Here is a 23,880-nt window from a genome sequence, read left to right on the forward strand (position 1 = left end):
TGTTTGGTCTGTTTCCTCATATGTGTCATGTTGTGAGTATTACTATTAGTTTGTGCTCAAAAATGTTACACAATTGATCAGTTACACAATCCAGTGGACATTAGTTCAGCTGCAGGACATGCACACTGCAGTGCTAGCATTGCATTGCTTCCCATGCATGAAGAGATTTCCGTATTGTGGAAATAATTGTGTTGTGATAATGTATCCCCTCTGCGGCTTTTTTTGCGGTGTTTGTCTTGTACAATAACAATGTGAGATACCATATTTGATTCATGGATAAAATGGTAATCTGCAAGCACATGCTGGACTACAACTGGATATAATAACTTCACATTATAAAGTTTCTCACAACTGTAATACCTGAATGTCATAAATATCTCATGCTGAAATTAGGGGGCCCAAAGGAACCCCAAGGATATCTTTCACAAAGGCTTGCTTCAAAGTTGACCCTCAAATCACCTGCAAAAGATGAAAACCCTTTTCAGTTTGTGAAGCAAGACACTCTTACATCAGGAGCACTGCGAGTCCAGTGCGACTCGATCCCGAGGACCGAGGTCAGTCTCAGGAACAGCAGAAAGCAGGAGCTCAGTCTCACCAAGAAGACACATCTACCCATATACAGATAACTGTGGATCGTAAACAACAACAGCTGGAAGAGCAAGATAGTGAGGAGAAACTCCAGGCACACCCAGCAGCTGGAGTAAGAATGAATAGCATTTTGTTTCTGCTGAAATAAGGACCTGCTTTTTGAGTGATGCCGGTATAATTGACATACAGCATTAAACTGACTCATAACACGTAACAAGTCGTGATTTTCTTGTATTCCAGAAAATCCCACTCTCTGAGGAGCACCTTAGGAATGAGAGGCATGTCCTTTCTCCGCACTGTCAGTGAAGGCACAGCAAGTGCTGAAAGCATCCGCAACTTGAGGAAGTCCTTTGCAAGTCTATTCTCTGAATAAATCAACTATTTTCAGATCCCACAGCTGCTCTAATGCATTTTTGCTTGACAATACAGGAAACCGTGTGCATCATATACTGTATTAGGTGCACTGCCAATGAAAGCTATAGCCCAATATTTAAAGGCCCTGAAAACCTAATTTCTCCGGCAGGTTCCTCCTGTGAGAATGAACGGGTCCTGCATAAACATTTCCCATTACGTATTTCTGTATTTGTCCTCTGCACTTTTCTCACTCATTTAGAAAAAAGTGGTGTCATTGCAATTCTACATTTTAAACACAATTGAGCAGCATTAAAGTCTGTGTCTGATGGCAGTTGTTTGATAACGGTCAATCAAAATGATGAAATCCAAAAATGATTTGATGAGTATTTTTGACTTGTGATTGGTTGTATTGCGTCACGAGAAATGTATCCTTTACTTGTTTGTGTAAGCTAGAGTTATTGGCTCATAATGACTGCGGAGGCCTCAGGGTGTTTCAATGGCAGCATAGCCTCGCTGGGAAGCTACTACTGGAGCTAGATGACTGCATATGAGACAATAAAGTCTGTTATTCATCTTTGAAAAAGTCAACACTCATTCAACAGATTCATTTTGTTTGTTTCAACAAACATCAGCAAACATCTCCCACAGATAAAACATGCTGAACATGCTGCATTTGTCAGACTTCCAGATGTAGCCGATGCTTTTCCCTCAACGAGCAGACTGACCTGGTGACGATAAAGCTGCTAAAGAACTCGGAGGAAAAGGCACTGTGGGTTCTTGAATTCCCAACTTCCGTCTAGACTCCACCCAGCTGTCTGCCAATCTGCTGCACAACATGAAGCACATTTGCCCTGTGGGGGCACGCTGCACTGACCATCTGCTGAGAAACACAGCGATTGCCATCCTATAATGAAGGAAAATGTAAAGATAATCTCTGCTAAATCTCTGAATGTCACGTAATGCAAATTATCATTATTCATAACATATTTAAGCACAACATCTTTTTAATACTCACTGATTTTACTGGTATAAGAGGAATTGAACAGTTGTTTACAGTTATTTTCATTATCAATCAAGCAGATTGTTTTTGGATTAAATGTTAAACAAAATGATAAACAGCCATCATAACTTCCCAGGGTGACATCTCCTTTTTACAGTGGTGTATGAAATATACTGTGTATCTGCTCATGTGAGAAGCTGCAGCTAGACGGTGCTTGTTTGAACAGTGAAAGGGATCTGAGTAATTAATATGTTCGAGGCAGATTATTTTTTCTCAAATAATCATTTCAACTCAAAAATCAAATGACACCGTCAAGGGTTGTTTTGTTGCCATCTGCTGGCGGAGTTGAGGGACAACATAAAGGAGGCTAACATACACTGTTATTACTGTTACATAATCAACCCTAGAGCTGCATGACTGTGCCTTTGCATAGTGACAGAATTTAAATGACTACCGACATGAGACTCACAACATGTGTACGTACTACTACACAGATGTAGGATGCTGTTAGAGCATCATGGCTTTAAAATATGGCCTAATACTGTATAAATATTAGGAAATAACACTTCGATTAATACACAATTGCGGCTATGACAGAGAGAGAGGCAATTAACTGTCTTGGCAAGACACAATTAAATAAATCAACGAGCTGCCATTTTACATTTGAGCACCACATCTAGAGGTTGTGTTTATTAAATCGCTCAAGAGGAAAATGCATCTTTCTTCTCTTGTCCGCACTGAACTGTCCGGTCCAGTAGGAAGAAAATCATCAGAGAGCACAGTTTCTCCTTCTGAGCTCAACATACACTAATTCACTTGCTCTGGCCACAAAATAAGTGTCATGATTTATTACTGTTAGTGGTGAAAACGAATAACCTACATTTAGTAAAATACTGGAGGCAATCACAACTTTCAGGTACCTGTACTTTACTAGAGCAATTCTCGTTCCTGTTCCTTTACATTTGTTACTATAAACGTTTTATTCCATACTCTATATTTAATTGCTAAACAAATTTTGAACTTGAGTTGAAATACAACTCATGGTTAAAGATTAAAGCACTACTTCTTAACCTTTTTGGCTTTTGAGCCCTAAACAAAATAATAACAACAACAACAATAATAATAGTTGTCCTTTATATGCCTATGAGTTGTTGACAGCGCTATGAAGGGAGTGATTTCTCTAAACTATTAAGATTGTGTCGGTAAAAAATTGTTTGAAGCAGGAATAGTACAAATATTTTAAATTAAAACGGAATAAATACAAAATAAAAACAAAATCTGAAGCCGTGATCCTCTGGAGTAGCTCAATCCTTGGGTTTGGAACCACCTGCCTAAACGACCACACTTTATAAAGTAATGGTTACGAAGCCTTACCACTGAGGCGCCACCTCAACCAGCTACAGCAGTAAAATGCCATTTATGCAGAGATGCATCAACAATTTTATAATATAATTTAAATCATTAACAGAGGCCATTTGATACTTACATATTTTTCTTATAACACTTTTTCATCTGGTTTATAGGTGATCATCTTTCAGGAAGAACCACTAGATGGAGATGTTGTACATCAGGAAGTGGGACTTTGTTGATTTCATCTGCACCAGCCTGTGTGACTTGTCAGGATGCAGAAATAGAACAGATAAACACATATAGCAGATCTGTTGTAAAAATAGGAGTAGTGGTTACCCAAAAGCTTCGCCCTTATTGTGTTGCTTCACTTGGGATGACGTTAAGCCTACTTCATCCTTGTGCTGCGGTTTTTTTTTAGACATGTGATTCAAATTTAAAAGAACTCAAAAAGCTTCCGTCATGTTTTTTTGCACTGGCCTCAAATATAAGAGCTATAAAATATTTTTAAAAAACCAAATACTTATTTCCATTTCTAGATCACTGCAAACATTCCCATATTTACAATAAATTTGCACTTGGGACTAAACCAAGCAGTCCAGGCCAGCAGGAACTGCACGCTGGATGTTTACACTAAAACAAAATTGAACTGTCCTCTCTCTTTCCAACGCGTGTCCCTCTCTTGCTCCATGATTGTTGTGCCACAGAGTTTGCCAGTGGCTATGCGTTGCGGTGGCACCAGCCAATGGTGGAATCCCTTGGTGGCGTGTCTGGACTGGATCCCCTGTGAGGTTACACCACGTTGCCACTGTTACAGCAAACATTACACCCTGCCACAAAGTCTTGCACATGTATGGGATTTTACTGTGTTAAGAGAACAAGAAGAATCTAATGTCAACTTTCCACGTCACCTGCTTCTACTGCTGCATTTAGTTCAAGTGATCGACATTATCAATATATGTTGACTAATCTGTAACGAGAGGAAAGAGGAAACAAGTGGGGAAAAAAAGAGAAGAAAGATGATCTTTACAGCCTGTTTTGGCAAAGGAATTTAACTTAATTTTATTAAAATATCGAATAGACAACTTTCTCACCAAGTTCACAATAAAACGTTTCACCTCCTGAAAGTGACACGACAAACAAATACAAATTAGTTTCCAAATCATTTTAAATATTTAAGACAACTGCCAAAGGTCCAGCTCGTGATAACCGTTGAGAATGTGTGGGTATCTACAAATCAGTTTACTCAGAGCTGTGAAACCCCTGCGTAGGCTGTTCAAACATAACCGCTGCTTTTGCTGAAATGTGCAGATATCCATCATCACTCGTGCTCGCTGTCTGACAGACTAGAATTCATCCAAAATGACCCAAAAATAGACAATTAAAAGAAGTCAAAAAAAAGAGAAAAATTTCCCATGTCTACTTCATTAGCATTTAAGACAATGCAAAATCAACTTCTACTGTGCAACTAAATGGACTACATCCCACGGCTTTGTGATAACAGGAGGAGGTGAAGCTGTGCAGGATCTTCGTCCAGGCTTTGTTTCCTCTTAAGGCAGGTAAGCTTAAAAAGTCCTCTTTATCAGAGACGAGGTCGGCCTGATAGAAGGGCGAGCTTCATATCGCAGAATCCAAATCAAGAGACGCTCGAATTTCCTTCAGTGTCCATTCATCGTTGTCTTAGGTAGGTGTGCGTGCATATATTTACAACTCATACCAAATGCAATGCCAACATGAAGCGTCTCTGCATACGTCTTCGTACAGGCTGTGATAAGCACAGTGTGTCTTATGCCGACGTCTTCATTTGTACATCCTTCAACACATCTTCGCTCAGTTCCTTCAAAAGTTAATCTCAGATGCACTCCTCTGAACTTCCTTCTCTCCTCTTTTCTTTACATATTTTCTTGATTAGCACGGGTTTATGTTTGATTGCATGTACATCTGTTGGTCTATATTAGCGTCTTTATGTAAATAATTTGGGCATACTGAACATTTGGAATAATGTGTATATTTTGAGGAGGAGGAGGGTGAGTGTGGGGAGAGAGAGGAGGAGGAGGAGGAGGAGGAGGGGCAGTGCTGTCTGAGTTTCTAAAAAACAGGCAGTCTAGTGGAGGTCAGCGTACAGGCATTGATATCCTCAGTGTGAGAGGCTCTGTGCAGGGACGGTTCTGAGGCACTGCGGTTTATCTTCGGGAGGGCGTGCTGGAGGAGCTCGATGGAGGACAAGATCTAAAAATGCAGAAAAAACGAGAAGACAAATAGAGTCGAGGTAAATTAAACAGTCTCAATTCAGCGTGATGTCACCAAGAGAGTAGCTCACCTGGGGGAAGAGCGGCCTCTCCAACTGCATCTTCTTGATGCAGTCAGCCACCAACCTCTTCATGGCTTTGGGGCAGTTCTTGTAGAGCTTACTGAGGTCTGGGGACAGATAGCCTCTTCCCACCATGAAGATAATCTGAGAGGAAGTGTCACAGAGAGCAGACGAGACTGAGTAATCACATCGTAAAATATTTGAGTTGAACTACAGATTGAAGTCTATGCAGCTGTGGGAGAGACCCGATCAATCCTAAATCAGCAGTCGTCTCAAAGGTACTTCATAAAAATGGCCGGTGAGTCTAAGGTGACAGACATCTAAAACACTGGAGCTATTGTGAAGGCATGAGTGCATGATGCAGCAGAGATAAAGGATGACAGGAGTACTCTATGTGCTCGCCAGATCAGCTGAGTACAAAGTCATTCTATGGTATCAAGGAGAACAGGGTACAACAGTGGATCGTAACACTACCTATGGGCACACTCTGTGCAGACCTTTAGTCTCATTTGAATACTGACACAGTAAACTGAACTGAGGAGGGAGCCAGATATGATCCAGAGCAGGTCTGTGGCCCGTGAGAGGACAAAAAAACCCTACTGACGCGCACATATGCACCCTGGTGCACCCCTGTTCTCACACACGTACAGGGTTGTGTTACAGAGTCTAAAATTAGGCCAGTGGCTCCATGGCGCCCAGCTCTGTCCCATGGTGGGCCTTAGGCCAGCTCCACAACCCCCTTCAGACAGCAACACAGTGTCTTTCCACCACCTTCTGGCCTGGGTTTGCAGTCTGACGCTGGGACCCAGCGAGGACTGGATCTTAGACACATGTCTGATTGTGGGGTTGCAGCTCTGTCTGGCAAAAACCTTACAAACCTTAAGTCTTGTCGAGCAAAATAAAAGTGCTAGACAAATACAATTACCAAGTGTGTAGAAGACAAAATGAGACTCATCATGGCATCTTAATGTCACCTACATGCATTGCCGTCCCGCTAAACTATTGCCATATGTGATACAGTATGACGTGTCTTGACTTTACCTGATCTCTGTTTGCTATCTGGGAGTATGGGAGCTCTCCCGTCATGAGCTCAAACAGAACCATTCCATAGGAATAGACGTCAGACTGAAAGCTGTAGGGATTGTTATCCTGCATCCGGATAACCTCTGGAGCCTGTCAACACACAACAACAAGTAAACATAATGGAGAACATTTTTTTAATTGAATTTATTTGTGTGCACTGTTTTTTGTCCACTAAAAAAAAAAAACGGTCTCCCCGTAGTCATCTTACTGTTGTAGTGGAACCTCAATATACACTTTTCCATTCACTTTAAAAACCTTCTTATTCCTCACTAACTTAAAGTGCCAATTTATTCCAACTCTTCATTAAGTGTTTATTATGATCACACTGACAGAAACTGCATTGCTGTTGAAAAAGGTTTAAAGCTGTGTGACTGACCATCCAAAGAATGGATCCGGAGGGCTGCTCCACCTGATGTGAGCCACTCCACCTGGCCTTCACCGTAGCAAGACCAAAGTCCCCAATTTTCACTGTTAGCCCTTCATGCAAGAAGATGTCTGCACTGCTGTCAAGGAATCACAGCTACAACACAGTGAGGAAAGACAGATCCTGAACAATACGAGGACTGTGGTGCATTAAGTGCTTTTATCTCCAGTAGACAGGCTGGAAAACCAATGGAAAGGATACTGTTGGACTTCATGTCGCGGTGAATGATGTTCTTTGCATGCAGATAGCTATAAATAAGGAAAAGAAATTAGATGATAACGCAGTTATTTCAAATCTGGTTTATCAGACAGGCTCCATTCTTTAGTGACTTACTCCATGCCCTGAGCCGTCTGCCTGGCAATATCTATGAGCTGGATCATCTTGAAGTTAGTCTCCAGGACATGGATGTGCTTGTAGAGACTGCTACCCTCACACCACTGCGTCACAATGGCCAGGTTGTCCTTTGTCATGTAGCCCATGAACAACAGGATGTTGACATGTCGTGTTTTCCTGCGAACAAAGGTGGAGGGGAAGAGGAAATCACCATACAGAAGATAAGATAAAGGTTCGCAATGAAGATGATTCACCAAGAATTAAACAGTTTGCAGCTGAGAATTTTCGCTCGTAAAACACAAAACGACAACAACAACAACAACAACAACTAAAAAAAAAAAAAAAAACACTGTTTTTTCTTACCTTAGGACAGCCACTTCATTCCTGAATGCCTGGAACTGCTCTGGTGTGGGGTCCACCACCTTTAAAATTTTCACGGCTACATCACCTGCAACAAAAACACTCACTGGTTAGTTATATTCGGCTCATAAAATCCCCAAAGCTCATTAAAAAAAACAATGCTGCATGCACACTAACAACGAAAGTGAAAGTGTTACACCTGACAGCGCCCTGCCCGATCTGTAATGCATTCCTACCGTGCCACTTTCCTTTGTATACAGTTCCAAAGGAGCCTGAACCAATGCGGGAGTGCAGATAAACCTCGCTGGCCTCGATCTCCCAGTAGTAACTGGAGTCCCGCTTGTCCCGAGGCCTCTGGATGAACAGCGATCAAAAAGGAGAAAATGTTGACGCACAAACTAAACATAAGCTGTTATCATGAAGCAGTATTCTGCGGGGAAGACTGCACAAAGGTGTCTGAAACTATTTACAGTACATACATCCTACGAGACTAAACACAAAACTTACAATTTTATTTTTCTCCTGATTGTTGAAGGATGGGGCCCTCTCTCGCTGGGCAGGTGCAGGGGCTTTGGACTGGGCCTGGGTCCAGCCGGTAGGGCTCTGGTTGGGGGAACTGCCCCCTACAAAGCAAAAGAGAATAAAGAAATTAGGGATGGAAGACCTTAGCTTTGTCCAAATCATTCAGTACACACAATATAGGGTCTTAAAATAAGAAGAAGGTCATTCCTTCCACCTGAAAGTCACCTAAATTTGTAAGAGAATTCTGTGCAATGCATTATGTAGTAAGTGTTTAGTGACAATCAACTTCACGTTGATTTTAAGGATGTCACTAAATATCCAAATAATGGCAACAACTTAAATAAAAATATGCTAAATGGTATTAATATATTGAGCTTTTTTTCCTCCGTAAAAACAGCATGCTATGAAGGGCAATGGTAAAACAAACGGCGGATGTCACATTTGATGCTCAACAGATGAGCAGGAGTCTCCAGTGGAATGGAAAATATATAGATTGACTACAAATGGGCTGATGCCATGCCAAATTGTGCAATACATCCATCAGTCCATCAGAGGATACTGTATCAAAGGGACCTTTTGCCTCGCCAAGGCTTGAAAAGTACACAAACGTATCACCAAGCCTGAAGAAGGAATATTTAACGGAGGTCATTTGACGAACGACATGGATTTCTTTAAAGGAATACTTTCCAAACCCGAACAAAGTAGCTTTGTGTTTTATCAAGTCGTTTTTGTACCGAACCCTAACGACGTGGTTTTTGGTGGCTAAAACTAAGGCACCTCAGTTTTTATGCCTCGGAGAAGCAAAACGTGATACTGACACATTACCCTGTAGTGAGATCAGGTTGCAACAAAGGTGTTCAATCTATCTCATTCAGTTTAGCCTTCCATTACTACCCTCAACTGCTAGGCTATTTTTTTTTTTTAATGACTATTAAACTGGTAGATTTTGATGTCGGATGCTGTGATGAGAATGTTTTTGTGTTGTAGATGGAGAGGGGATGGACAGACAGCGAATCAGTAAGTCAAATGAAGATCTGAATTTAAATAGCTGTCTTTTAAATCAAAGCAGAATCAAAATGAAATATTTGTGTCGAAGGTTACGGAGGAGGTGTGATGCAGCGCTAAACCATACGACAGAGTTAATGAAATGAACACCAGGTACTTACCCGAGTCATGATCACGCATTGCATCCTAAGAAGATGAAACAAGATATACACAGTTATGGTTAGCTCGTTTGTACACTGAACCACATGCTACGCAGTCACTCAAGGTTTGACTGCAGTACTAAGATATGAATGCAGATAGCCTGTTTGCAAGGCATGTCATGTCAGACTGCACACAGACACTCTGCTTTCTAACCTTTTCTGGAATCTCAGGTGAGGCCTCAACAAAAGACTGGGAGAAGTGCACAATACCTACTTTCCTCTTCAGCCAGAATCTATGGCACCAGGAGCTGGGGGAGGTATTCAGGCAGTCTAGCTACTCCCCAGTAGGGTACAATACAACAGGCCAGTGAGGAGACAGGAGGGAAAGGGACAGAGTAAAGGAAAGTGAGGAAGGAACAATGACAGAAATTATGCCCAGGTCTTTACCTGGACACAATAAAGAGGAAATACAAAACTACAAAGCATAAAAAAAAAAATTGTGAGCTGATTACGCAAGAACACTCGTGGCAATAAAGCAGAAACTAGAACTGAAAAGAGGGAAGTTAAACATTGCATATACTATGAATTGTCAAAATAAGATGCCATCAGGGGACTCAGGAAAAACAGACTAAACTGTGTCCAGGTGGATTACTTAGCACAGAGGTAGATAAGAGGTAGAGAAAAGCAAGACGAACATAGTTGGAATGCTTGAAAAGAACGTAGGAGGGCAAGAATAATCTCTGGCATGAGATATTTTAGGAGTGGCTGCCTGAACCTACAAGAGTACCCCAGGGGCCCACATGGTGTGTAGTTACCTCGATCATGCTGCTGTCTACAGGCAGGGTGGTGCTAACCATGTGGACATTGGGCGTGGAGGTGGAGCGCTGCCTCTGGGAAAGGCCGCCGCCTGTGGGTGGGTAAGGTGTGGTGTAGTTGAAGGCATGAGGGGTGGAATATCGGTGGGCTGAGCTGTAAGGGCGAATAAGAATCAAATATTAAGCTAGAGCTTCTTTTTTCTTTTTGTGGGTGTCACTGCTTCAAAATGACACAAACCACAAACATTTACCAGGAACAAATGCTGAAATCTGTAACGTCTTTAGAATTGGGACACCATATGGGTGTGGTGGTAGTTGGTGCGGGAGCTTTATGGTTTCATTTGTCATTTGCTTTCACTTTTCGCATTCAAGCATCACAATGGAATGCTAATAGACAAAGTCAATATGGAGCATGCCTTACTGTAAAAAAGAAAAAAGAACAAAGTAAAACTGAAAAATAGCTTTGTGGGGAAGTAGTTATTGGTTTTATTGCAGCCTTTCCCTTAATGCCATTTTTGGCTCACTTGACACTGTCGAGGTATTTTGCCCCTGATGTTTGCCCAGATCTGTATTGGCTCAGTTGAAAAGTACAAAGCTCACAAGCTAAATATGTTGATCTCCAAACACCCCAAATACGGCTCTGACTTTGAGATGTTTACTTACCAGCACAAAATCTAATTTTCACAAGTTTTAATATTCACAAACATGTGAGCATTGTGCCAATTGTCTATACATAAAACTTCCAGCTTTGAAGTTTGTCCAGTAAGCTTCTGTGACTGGACTAACTGTACTGTGCTGTAGCTTCTAGTTAAAATGAGGACAGTGGAACTCCAGCTGAATGACGTATTTAAACAAGGGATCATATTATATCACACCTACAAACACGGAGCGCACTCCTTTCGAACAATCTCTCTTTTGGCAACACAAAACAGTGTTTCAAAACAGAACTTGAAAGTGCTCGACATGGAACAACTTGATACTTTGAGGAGAGCTAATTTGGCAGCTCCGGGTGCTTTTTAACCATTTCAAGTGCTCCTGAAACAACAGACTCTTTTCACATCTCGTTACGTCAGCCCTTGGATTGGTAAGCATTGGTAAGCCCCAATAAAGCTGAGGAGGTCATTAAAAACAGGATTGGATTCAATTACGGTTAAGGTCCTTTAGAAGTTACAACATAACTACAATTGTCTTGCATTCAAGCATGACAAATAACACAATTGACTGCTTGTCAATGCGTCTCAACTCCTGTATACAGTACACTCCTCCAACACCTCAGTTTTATCATCCAGCAATCCACCTAGAAGAAAATAATAATAATTTCAGTATTTTCTTGTTCTTTCATATCCAACTATAACTAGAATGATCCCCGGAGGAGCACTAGAGTGGGTGATACCGTCAAGTGCTTATTTATCTAAGCAAAAAGTTCACCGTCACACAACAGTAAATGTGTTTACATTGTAGTTTGCCTGTTGATTTTATTTACCACTACAGAGCTGTTTTTACATAAGCAAGTCTGCGTTTATGTTTAGCTCAGTCACACTCACAATAACACACATGGACACACCCACACGAGTCTGCCAATGGTTTCACACTGATTCAAAGGAGGTGGTGACATGCCAAAATATGCAGCAACTCAGCAATAAAGACAACAGAGAACAAAACTATTAGCAAGTAAACATTGATTTTAACAATACAGGATTTAAAGCACTTCAAAAATCTATTTTGCAAATGTTTTATGAGGGGGAAAAAACCCATTAAACACGTTAATGAGAGCTCAAAGATACACACAATGGTGACTAACACGAAATGTGAACAGAACTTTTGGCACCTTTACGAATTTGTTTTTATTTTACTCTTCTTTGCTAATAAAAACAGAGGGCCTCAATTTTGCAATCACATGTCCTCCTCTGTCATAGCCACAGTAGATGTTCATAAACTTTAAATGTTGTCCATGGATGAGTATAAAATTAAAAAAAAAAAAAAAAATAAAAACAGAAGGGGGATAAGTTACAGATAGATTGAAGACAAAACTTTTCCTCACCTTGGAAACCGTGTTAAGGATTCCCTCATCCGCCTGGATGTCAGCGATGGCAGGGACGGAGCGCCGCTCTCACCTGGTGTTGGACACAACCTGAAGATAGAACCGGAGCATGACTAACTCAACACCATGCAGTTCCCGGGTATGTGTGAGTGCTTAAAGAAATAACAGCTGACTGCTATAGACTACATGATCGTCAGGTAAAAGGTCTTATCTCTCTCGTGTCAATGATATGGATCTAGAAAATATTAGTCAATCCTACAGCCTGCACGCAAAACAAAACTGACAAGAATCTATTCTGAGTGCAAATATGCAAAAATATGACTACCTAAACACGAGAGCTGTAGTATCAGGAGAACTTGCTTTTCCTTTTTAATCTTGGCAGCATTATGAATTCTTCTTCATATTTCATCATTTTAACATTAAATCATAAGCTTCCATGCAGAGAATGTGTTAAGAATGGAAAATATGTATTTTGCATACTTACAGGAGCTGTCTGATATTGCTCCAGTCCACGCACATCGTGGGCACTTTGGTGCTACAATGCTCGTGGAATTTGTAGCCACACGTTTGGCAGCGGAAACCATTCAAAAGAAACTTCTGGCAAATATCACAGAACGCTAGTTTCAGGTATGTTTTCCGAACCTGAGAAGTACAGAAAACAAGGTGAATTTATTTATTTAGCAGTGACACTTTTTTTTTTTTAGTGTTGAGGATACTGTAAATGGCTTCGGGTACCCACAAAATTATGCGTCGTCAAAGGAACATGATCTAAAACCTCCACCAGCAGCTCCTCCCCGATCAGTGAGGTCGAATCAGTATTCCAATCCATCCGAAATTTTTTACTAATAAAGAAAAAAAGACCAAAAAAAATTGGATAAATTATCTGCAGCCAGTAGGTGTGTGATCTAAACAAGTTGTGATTCTCTGGTCTCATTATGACTGTTTACAAATACACAACAGTCCTGAACTCACCTCCTCTGTCCTGGATGCAGCCTGAAGACAGCGCAGCACTGAGGCTGCAGACCTCGCACCTTCAACGCTTTAATCAGGCAGTTGTGAAGAGTCATACCTGGTCGCACGTTTACCTGAGAGACGGAAAAAATACATCAAGTTCTTTTGTGCCTGCCAGGGTATAAGCATATCCATATGTCTTTAAATAACTTTGTACCAATCTAGTATTTTTTTTTTTTTTTGCCTTAATTGAATCAAGGTATCAAAACTGTCCGAGGCGCCGGTATGTCATCTTCTACCTTCAGCAGAAATCAACTCACCACAGTGCGCTGCTGGTTTGGGAGGTAGACGCGGATAGTGCTGCTGGTCCTCGAGTCCGGCATCTTGCTGTCATCTGAGGAGCGACGCTGGCAGGTAAAGCCCTGGACCAGGGTGGGGGACAGGCAGGGGCCCTCAAACGTAGAGTCCTTCATTCCGAAGCCATTACTCAGGGTCTTCCACGCTCCCTGAAGGTGCTCCATTAGTAAAGCCAAAAAGTCTAAAAAAAAAAAATCACATTTGTTTCATTCTACAAATATTGGAGGTGTGCAATGTGTGAAAGACAAGCCAACAACATGACACCAAATGCAAATATTTTTCATGATGATAATGAGGTTTAATTGCTCATCAATCGTGTTTAAATTGCTATTCCTTTGATACAGAAAGGCGTAAAAAAAATAGCAAAACCAAGATAGATTTAGGTTATGACATCAACCGCATGTTTGATGTAATATCTAGCACCAATCTCACCAAGTGCAACCTTGTTGGATCATGGCACCATTCGGGTAATTTAAGATATGTAAGAAGCAATTATTTCAAAAGTGTGACTTGCAACCTGTTTACTAGTCCTTTGTTCTTATTAAACCCTGAAAATTAGCCTACACTTGATCAAACTATAGCTGTAATTTATAAAGTACCACATAAAGGGTTTTGTCTTTTTATCATAAAAATTGCATTAAAAAAAAATATTAAAAAAATCTAAATTTTTTTTGTAAAGAAAACTGCAGAACAATGTAGACAAACACACCTCAGGCCACCACAGAGGTCAGTTGTGTTACTGACAGTATGGCAGGCTTTCAGCCAGCAGACTCCTGAAGCTCACCAATACACAACACACAGCAAAGGAATGCAATATTTCAAGAAAAGGTCTATTTAGATAAAGAGGCCGAGGACTTTAGGAAATGGAAAAATACTGGTAAGCTAATGAAAAAAAATTCTAAAGAACAACTTGTGCTTTTTGAAAAACATGTTAACTAGGCTTGAAAAAAACACAACCTGCATTTGTTACAACTCAAACTGGATTTAACCATCGCAAACAAATAGTGTCCCTCTTCTTTGTTTTTCTTCAACATATACATAGAAGGATTTTTTTTTGTTTTGTTTATGATTCTTGGTCCTCACATTTGGCATGTCTACTTCCATACCACAAGAACTCCTAATGATCTCTGCTGTGCCTTACACAAATACACTGCAGAGATGATTTACCGTAGAGTTAGTGGTTAGCTGTCACAGCAGACATACTGGGTTGTCAGTAGTACAGACCAACAAAAAAAAAGCAGGAACTTGGAAATTGTGGCTCTACCTCCACCTTCCCCACCATGCTGCTGGAATTGTGTTCAAAACCAGAGCTGTGATTCCCCCCCACCCCCAGGAAAGGGCACCAACATGTTCGAAGAATTAGACTTTACTCCCATCTGCTTACAGCAGGTCAGTCTAAATAACACCACGTCAGTGTTACATCCACAGAAAAGTTTCTGTGACTTGACTGAAGCGTTCAAAGTCATAAATGTAGGTGAGATCAATGTCAGCAGTTATACAGAGAAGCACTCAACTGCAGGTTTGAACGCTTTCAATGGAGTCCCAATCGAATTATACTTATAACTAAAAAAAAAAAAAAAAAAAAAAAAAAAAGACTACAAGGCATGCAGGATTTGCACGGCTATAGAAGCTATCGGTTGCTACGTTTGTTTGCAATAAGGCCTGGTAGATCCAGTTATAACTGAGATTGCCTGAAGGCCCTCAGAGGCGGACTGTAACGTTAAACTTTACTGCACGGCTCCTCTTTTCGCCCTCCATTCAATGTCCACTCGTTCAAACTGATGCATTTTGTCGGTTGCGTGCCTCGGTCATAGTCAGCGACTTAAACAGGAGTCAAGGAGGAAGAAATTCTCGGGAGCCAGAAGGCTGTTTGTTGTATGCTCACCAAGAGAAGTTAAAAAAGTTGTGCTCCGCCATAACTTCAGGAAAAAGTGGCGTCGGTGACATCATCATATTTGCAACGCATTCAAAGAAAAGAGGAAAAAAAAAAAGAAGAAAGAAAGAAAAGTCGACGTCAGTAAAGGTCCCGAAATTGTATCAAACAATGTTGTATCCGGTAAATGTTGCATTCATGTAAGACGCGAAGGTCACAGGAGGGTTTCTTTTTATACGAACCACTGGAAATAACAGAAGAAAAGTTGTTATCTCCCAGTCGTGGTGAAAGCGAAAAAAAAAAAAAAAAATCCGTTGGACCGTCAAAGTGACACGACGAGGGGATATTCTTGGCGTCCTCTCGCGAAGCACTTTCAAATTAAAACTCCCCAAAAGCAGCTCGCTGTTTGCTCCGCTTTTTTCAAATCAATATTTACGTTGTTCGAGAGAAGGTGAAGCGGTTTGAGTTGGTGTCGTGCGTCCGTCTGACGCCAGTGATTGAAACAGGACCTTGCAGTCATAACAAGAGTTGCAAAGCATCACTCATTGCGCACAAACTTAAGCCCTCCCACTCCGGCGATACTCTTGTTTTTGCACATTAAAAAGGCCACAGCTGATTTTTAAAAAGTTGATCATCTTGATATAATCGTATTTTACATATATAAAGTCATATTAAGTAGCCTAAGTCGCCTTTAAGGCTAAAGTCTGATGAGCTCATACGTACAAATGTTAATTTCTCGCAAATGTTATTTATCATAAACATAGTTTTAAATGCACATCTTTTAAAATAGCAGATTTTACAGTTGCCTATCTTTTGAAAACCAACAAATCAACCCACTACCGGTTTGGAGGAATCCATATTAACTTCAAGTCCGCCATCATCTGGACAAACAGGAGCACTGCAGCATTGTAAACCTTAGAAATGATTTAGTAGCTTTTCTCCTGTTTATGTCCCATTTTACACATCCGGTCGAAAAAGACAATAAAGACGCGTGGTTAGAGTCCCAAACATATCTATGCTCAGCGGGCAGAAATGTATAATTCATTCATTTACATTGGATTTCTTGTGTGTTTTTCCAAAACATCCCAACCGTTTCTCTCAGCCAAGACCACAGCTTAGTCTGTGGCCCTGAAGCAGATGTCACTGTGAAACCTGTGCACTCACCATGTGTTCACCATCTCTGTAGCATCCCGGTGTGGGTCCCCTGAGGTTCCCTAAACACAGATGGCTCATAGGGTCCTTTCAGCTAGCTGGAGTTGACACCATCTGAGAATAAAACAGCCTCATCAACAACATCCCGGCCAAAATAGCTTGATGGATTCAGCATTGTTTCCATAAAGCAGCAGCAGACAGTTTGAACTCGATGCCCAAATCAAAAACCCATGCTACATTATTGTCTAACAGCAAATTGTACTTTCATTCTATATCTGAAGGACAGTTTAGGCTTCTTTTTTCCAAAATGAGCTTCTGACAGATATTCAATCTAACATGTAACAGAAACACCAAATACTGTTTCTATGAGGATGAGGGCAGGGCTTTGTCATTGTGGAGTGTTTTAAGGTGCTCCACCCCACATGCAAGCGCACCACTGTGTTTCAATCAGTGCGCTAGATCATACGTGGCCTAATCAATTCAGACATACGCATCACAAGTTGTAATATTTTTACCTGCTTTGCATTGCATGTTTTCAGCTTAAAAATGAAGACCACAGAAATGATAAGCTGCTCTCCGAGCTTTACAGGCAACGCCACCTTAAGACTGAGACCAACGAATCTTTCCCACTTATTGATCTGGCAGAGCACTCAGGCCAGTTAGCTGAGATGCTTGCAGCTCTCAAGGATTGTGTCTCTACCGGTCTTCTTGAATTCTAAATGTGATGCAATCGTGACTCATTAAATAATGGGGGTTATACAATAATGCATTGGTGAAATTAAGTTTGAAACACACACCATTGTATAATTGTTTTCCCTTATTTTAGGCCTATTGACATTCGCATTAAAAGTTTTCAGAAATATTTTGAGGGTTTCAATAATTAACTTTAGGGCATTTACAAACGAGCTTGATAGCCTATAATTTTGCATTTCATGGGTGTTGAAAAGGTAGAAAAAATATTTTTGTGTTTTGTAGAAACTTTTTTTTTTTTTTTTTTTAATGTAGCCTTTTATTCAATAAACTATTGTCATAATTATCTGTGATTTTGGATAATAATTCTTGATAAATATTCTAATAATACTCTTATTATAAATATAATACTTTTTTTATAGACAGAAAATCCCCTTTTTACTTCAAATTTATGTAAACATTTTTCATCTCAGTGAAATATATACAGGTCCTTGCAATGATTCTGTAAACAAAGCTACTTCTGGGATCTGCCTTCATCTCTGTTGTTGATTTAATTAAATAAAATTGTAGCAATCAAGATGGTTAGTTGAAAGGAAGAACCAAGGAGATTAGAGACAGTACATCAGGCTACAGTCTTGGCACATATATGAGTATGATCTTGAAACCAGTGGTAGAAAGTAATTAAGTACATTTACTTAAATATTAAGTACAGTTTTGAGTCGTTTTACTTGAGTATTTCCATTTCAAGCTACTTCATACTTCAACTCCACTCCTGTTCAAAAGGGAAATATTGTACTATCTACTTTCACTACATTTATCTGACAGCTTTATTTTTTTCAAATGAAGATTTAACAATCAAATACAACACATTGTTAAAAAATTAAACTAGTGGTTTCCTATTTTTTTTTGTCTTTTGACATCTTATGAAAAATACCTGTATAGTCAGGGTCACATTTCAGATGAGTTGTTGACAAACTGTCTAATTTTAATAAATGTTCAATTGATCCCTTATCTCACAAAAAAAAAAAAAAATCAGAGAAGAGAAAAAAAAGTCCAAAAACTGGAAACTAATTTGTGCATATCAGAATTTTGTTTTAGTAATCATCTCATGGATCCTTGCATTTATTTGGTGTCCCTGAATATTGAACTGGATATAAAATCGTTCAAACTAGCTCCACCTGCAGCAGCTCCAACAGTATCAATCTAATGATGTCATCATTTGGTCAGAGCGACCAAACCATGACTTTTATTATGATACTTTTTACTATACTTTCTCCTGATACTTGTGTAGTGTTACTTAAGTAGGTTTTTTCATGCAGGGCTTTTACTTATAATGGAGTATTTTCACATTGCTGTATTGGTACTTTTACTTAAGTAAAGGATTTCAATACTTCTTCCACCGGTGCTTGAAATGGCTCACAGAAACCTTAACCTTAATACACACATTTATCTCAAGCAAATTACCATGAATAAATTGAGGCTACCTGACAAACAATAGTGGTCAGAGGAAAATATTTCAAGTTTACTGTTACAATGTGAAGAACAGTCTTATATATAGAATTTTCTTGATTTTAGGGAAATATAGTGTGAATTATTATGAATAAAAGCAGTATGTTTAGTTGCAGTCGTAGTAGAAGTAGCAAGTATATTCCTATTGTATGGGCTGTAACATTATCTGTGGTTTGTCAATTTAGGAAGTTTAAAATGTTAAAAAAAAAAATGAGGTGGATAAATTAGGGTCAGTCGATTAAGGAAAAAAGAACCTTTCCCTGTCCATGATTGGCTGATTCATAGAGGCGGTGTCCAGACACTCTCGTGCCTGATTGGCTGCTTGCAGAGTATGTGGCCAATGACTGTGCAGGTTTTTTACTGGATCCTGTGAATGACACTTCAGGAACTCCTGCTCACACCGCATGTAGCGCAAAGAAGGAGGCGTAAACACTGACATAGCTAGGTAGCCATCAAGGTAAGCAATAAAAGGCATTGAAAGGAATTTAATCAATAGCTGTTGTATGTCTATTAACGTCGAAACTGCAGCGTGTTAAAAGCGGTAATAGCGGTAAACAACGCGGGGTTGGTTTTTTCTCTCTCTCTTCCAATCCCATTTCTTTTGTGTATACGTACGGGTTTGGTTTGGTCTCACTTTAATGGAAGCATCGGGTTCTCGGGTCGGTCAGGCCCGCTAGCAGTTAGCTCGTCACAACGACTTTGGTGTTTGCGCCCCCTGCGCGGGAATTTTTTGGGGGCTTTTACGCTACAGTCACTCGAACGGCCGTCGAAAAAGCATCTAACGTAAACACTTATCGCAACATGTGCCGGGTCGACGCGCTTCTCGCTGGAGAAAAGTAGGGCTCGGGTCGTCGACCGAACCGCGCTTCTCGGGTCGTGGTCGTGAGGTAGCTTGCGCGCTAGCCCAGCAAAGCACAAGTGTCTCGCGAGTACGCTGGAGAGTCAACGTGACTAGGCCAGCGTTAGCGTAGCTTCAACCCCTTTTTTTTTTTTTTTCCTCTTTTCGGTATTTGATTTCTGCTTCTGTAAACGCCGAAACGTTTCGGAAATCACATCATCCGGTCCGCGTACTTGGAAACAAGAGGGTCCGTCGACTCCCCCCCCCCCCCCCCCTTTTTTTTTAATTTATTTTACGTTTTAAAACCAGTTCGAAGGCGTCTTAATCTTAGTTGGACCTCGTCTTTTGTTGTCTTCCGCAGATGTAAAAATAAATAAATAAATAAAAATAATCAAACATAACACGATGCGACGTGCTGCCCCCTCTGAAGCTAGCGCGCTCCCCAAGTTAGCAAGACCGTCCGCGGCGTGCGTCCGTGCTCGGTTTTTTTTTTTTTTTTTTCCTGTGGCGAGACGAGCAGCGTGCTGCGATTTTAATGGATCAAATGGTCGAGGATCCTTTTTGGGGGAAAAACTCGCGTGGCAGGGGAGAAAAGACACGTTTTAAATAGATAAACGCGACTCGAGCTGTAAGTTTACGCCCCATGTTGCATTTGATTTGACCCATCTTACAATCAACAAGTTACACGTTGCGGTCTTGACCACGTGAAGTCTTTTTTAAACCCAGCTGCCTCCTCCTCGTCCTCGTCGTCGTCGTCTTTTGAGGACGTGATTACTCATTAACTCGAATTGTTCCCGACTTGATGTCTTCAGCCCTGTCAGCAAACCGAAGTTTGACCTATGGCGAGCAAATCATGAGCCCACAGAGGAAGACCGTAAGTTAGCTCGGTAGTAGTTACTTGTAGTAGGATGGCCAGGTAGGCTGCAGCTTTTTTTTTTTTTTTTTTTTTTTTTTTTTTTTTAAAGGAAAAAGTACTCCCCTCTGTTTGATCGTAGATTAGATCCCGCTGGTTAGTCCATCATGCTAGACTGAGTCTTACAGCTCTGGTGTATAAATTGTGTTTGTTTGAATCAGATGTTAAAAAACAGTATTGAAATTACTGCAATTTGAAGAACTACATTATATATATATAAAAAAAAAGTGTTCCTGAATTATGTCCATGACTGAATCACCTTTGATGACACAGCTTGTTTTTCATTGGTGTAAACAGCTGTATCGGATAAAATAAAAGTGTGATTGCCAGACAAGCTTTTTGCACCTAATATGTCTCGGTTTAATATGAGTGTCGAGCCAAATGGCATTATGTCGGTCTGATTGTAAGTAGTTGAGAGAGATTTAGCCATCAGTGACCAGAGTAATGAGTTGTAACTGCTTTTAGGTTTTAACAAGCAGCTTAATTGCTAAACAAGAGCAACCTTTCTGAGCTTTAGTTGAGCCCTAATTTTGAAAATGAGAAATATAAACTGGTAAGCATATCCTCTCAGTAATGGCCAGTGAATGGTATGATTATAGTGCACATGTTCATCACTGGCCTACACACACACACACCACTTTCTGTCTGCCTTCTGATAAGAGGACGGCCTTTTAGAGGGTTCAAAGCTGGATTTAGTTAACACAAAACCTTGTGGAAAATCAGGGTGGTGCAAGCCAAGATAATATCCAATCCCTGGAAGTAAAATGTCTTGTGTGTGAAAGCTCGGTTAGACGGACAGCTGGAAAACGCAGCTGAAATGCACCTCGTGTAGACTGTGTGCAAGTTAATAAATGCTTGGAACAATTTTGTTACAAACAGAATTCTGTTTACTGATTTTTGTTTTGTTTGTTGTTTTGTTTTTGTTTAGGTAATGGAGATGAGCAGCAACAGCGAGTGCTTCGGATGCGGCCGCTCCGGGCATTGGGTCAAGCATTGCCCTAATGCCAGTGGCACACGTGGACGTGGCAGGGGCCGGGGACGAGGCAAGGGTACTATCTACTATCCTGGCCACACCTAGTATAGGATAATTAGCACATACTTTTTTTTTTCTTGTAGTAGTGGTGATATTATTTGCACTTGTAGCTGTAGTTTGGGGATTGTCGTCACTGGCGGTTATAGGTACAGCTTTTCTAATGTGCATACTGAAATTATTCCAGAAGAATCACATTCAAAGTTCATGTAAAACTAGAAAAGAAAAATTCCAATACTGTTGCCTTCTTTTCATCCTGCTTACTTGTGCTTCTGTGTCATTACAGAGCTGTTCTGTTATCGGTGTGGAGACCAAGGACATATGGCCAGGGACTGTGACCAAACTGAGGATGGTGTGCATCTTCTTTCTTTTCCATTTCTAGTTAGTGTGAAGTTGTATTTTTGTGAACAGTTGAATTTTCATCGTACACATGGTTTCCCCTAAGATTCCCTAAAAATGAACTCTTTTGTTCTTCTTGTTCAGCGTGCTACAACTGCCACAGGAGTGGCCACATTTCCCGGGACTGCAAGGAGCCCAAAAAGGAGAGGGAGCAGCTCTGCTACACCTGCGGCAAAGCTGGCCACATGGCCCGTGACTGTGACCATGCTGATGAGCAGAAGTGCTACTCCTGCGGTGGGTTTGGCCACATCCAGAAACTTTGTGACAAGGTGAAATGTTACAGGTAAGTCTTTTTTTTTTCCTTCTTTCTTTTCCTTTTTTTTTTTCTTTTTTTTTTTAACAAGTTACAAGGCCAGCGTTATAGTCTGAATGCAATTATTTGATATCCCTGTTCTCTATTTAAACCTTTAAAGAAAGCTTATTGTGCAAAACTTTCTGTCACTTTTTTTTTGTTGGTTTCCCCTTTATTGTCCCTCACTGAAGTTCCTGTTGTCTCTTGTAGGTGTGGTGAGATTGGTCACGTCGCTGTGCACTGCAGTAAAGCCAGTGAGACTAACTGCTACAACTGCGGAAAGGCCGGCCACCTGGCAAAAGAGTGCACCATTGAAGCCACCGCATAATCAGTGCCCTCTGTTGCCCCTCCTTTTTTTCAGATTGATGGTTGGTTGTATTATTTTCTCTGAATCCTCTTCACTGGCCAAAGGTTGGCTAACAGAGGCTAGTCCCAGGCCAGTGAGCCTCTCGACATGTAATACAATGAAAGGGGTGAAAAAAATATCTTTCTGCATTCAATACAAAAATGTTTTAGTTTGGTAGCGGTGTTATGTATAATGCTTTGTTAAAGAACCCCCCTTTCCAAGCCACTGGTGATCAGAGATGAATAAATGGGACTAAACACATGGGAATCTATAGGACCTCTGAGCTTGTGGAAGTGAATCTCAGTAAAATGAGATAAAGAAGGGAGTAAATGGAAACCAAACTTCCATTTACGGTTATTTTGGTTTGTTTTAGTGGGATATGAGTTGGCCGAGAGTATGACATGGAAACAGTTCATAATATGATGCATTTCAGCCCTACAAGCAGCTAAGTGGGCGATAACAAACTACATGTTATATTACTATGATATAAAAATTTTGAAGGTATTAAAAGAAACATGCTCTTTTATAGAAATCTGTTTACAATTTAAATATCACTTGGTAGTCCAAGGTAGACTTTTCCTTTAAAAATGGCTTTGGAATTTTTATTTTCCTTTTTTTTTTCTTTTTTTTTACCATGGCAAAATTTAACATCAAGAACAGTTGTCAGAACAGCAGAATTAGGAGTTATTTGGGAATGAAAAATGTTTTCACAGAATTCAAAATGTTATTTTTGTACAATATCACTTAGACTACTGTATAAATACCATTTGCTTGTACTCAGTTTTTAAGTCGGAAGGAAAGTGCAACTGAAGTCCTAGAAAATAGAAATGTAATTTTAAACTATCAATAAAGCTGGAGGAGCACGGGGAGGAGGTTTATCATCTCATTTCACTGCAATCCATACATACAATTTATATCACAGTTACACTGCTTGTTTTAGGATGCTTTTTTTTTCCTTTTTTTTCTCTAGATGCTCGAGTGCTCTAATCATTTTATAAAAGAACTAAAACACAAAATAACTTGTAGGTTGCCTTCAGATTTAATGGTAAACAAAGTGGACTTTTGATTTCTTAAATCCACAAACACGTTGCCTTCTCGTAGTTCGTGTAGTCTAACCTTTAAGTGTTCCACTTTTGCAAAGCATCTGTAGCATGATATCCCTTTAATTCGGACACGTGTACATATATATATATATGTATATCCATTA

The 23,880-nt window shown here is 40.3% G+C and overlaps 2 protein-coding genes across 8 annotated transcripts; one reads left to right on the forward strand and one right to left on the reverse strand.

The window, feature by feature from the left end:
- Positions 1-4,325: 4,325 nt before the first annotated feature.
- raf1a (Raf-1 proto-oncogene, serine/threonine kinase a) lies at positions 4,326-19,661 on the reverse strand. Of its 5 annotated transcripts, XM_069723439.1 has the most exons (19): positions 19,471-19,661; positions 16,669-16,770; positions 13,595-13,812; positions 13,296-13,408; positions 13,063-13,165; positions 12,808-12,965; positions 12,324-12,413; positions 10,283-10,436; positions 9,682-9,801; positions 9,489-9,513; positions 8,308-8,423; positions 8,037-8,154; positions 7,804-7,888; positions 7,441-7,617; positions 7,309-7,355; positions 7,060-7,178; positions 6,642-6,773; positions 5,610-5,744; positions 4,326-5,518 (listed from the first exon to the last, which is right to left on the reverse strand). In XM_069723439.1, exons 3-19 carry the CDS (start codon positions 13,793-13,795, stop codon positions 5,378-5,380), a joined length of 2,034 nt encoding a protein of 677 aa, XP_069579540.1. In that variant the 5' UTR covers positions 13,796-13,812; positions 16,669-16,770; positions 19,471-19,661; the 3' UTR covers positions 4,326-5,377. The 5 variants fall into 5 exon arrangements, with proteins under 5 accessions (XP_069579540.1, XP_069579532.1, XP_069579546.1 ...); XM_069723431.1 differs by lacking the exon at positions 19,471-19,661 and having other exon boundaries at positions 16,669-18,129; XM_069723445.1 differs by lacking the exons at positions 16,669-16,770; positions 19,471-19,661 and adding an exon at positions 15,517-16,008 and having other exon boundaries at positions 9,742-9,801.
- On the forward strand, positions 19,216-23,542 carry cnbpa (CCHC-type zinc finger, nucleic acid binding protein a). Of its 3 annotated transcripts, none has more exons than XM_069723480.1 (5): positions 19,216-19,312; positions 21,535-21,655; positions 21,923-21,988; positions 22,120-22,318; positions 22,538-23,542. In XM_069723480.1, the coding sequence occupies exons 2-5, from the start codon at positions 21,538-21,540 to the stop codon at positions 22,653-22,655; spliced, it is 501 nt and encodes a 166-aa protein (XP_069579581.1). In that variant the 5' UTR covers positions 19,216-19,312; positions 21,535-21,537; the 3' UTR covers positions 22,656-23,542. The 3 variants fall into 3 exon arrangements, with proteins under 3 accessions (XP_069579581.1, XP_069579567.1, XP_069579573.1); XM_069723466.1 differs by lacking the exon at positions 19,216-19,312 and adding an exon at positions 20,181-20,567; XM_069723472.1 differs by lacking the exon at positions 19,216-19,312 and adding an exon at positions 20,182-20,567 and having other exon boundaries at positions 21,535-21,649.
- Positions 23,543-23,880: the final 338 nt, after the last annotated feature.

This window comes from Brachyistius frenatus, unplaced genomic scaffold (genome assembly GCF_029030835.1).
Source record: "Brachyistius frenatus isolate BFR_SWC_R1_liver_20210118 unplaced genomic scaffold, ASM2903083v1 Contig_6, whole genome shotgun sequence".
Classification (NCBI taxonomy): domain Eukaryota; kingdom Metazoa; phylum Chordata; class Actinopteri; family Embiotocidae; genus Brachyistius; species Brachyistius frenatus.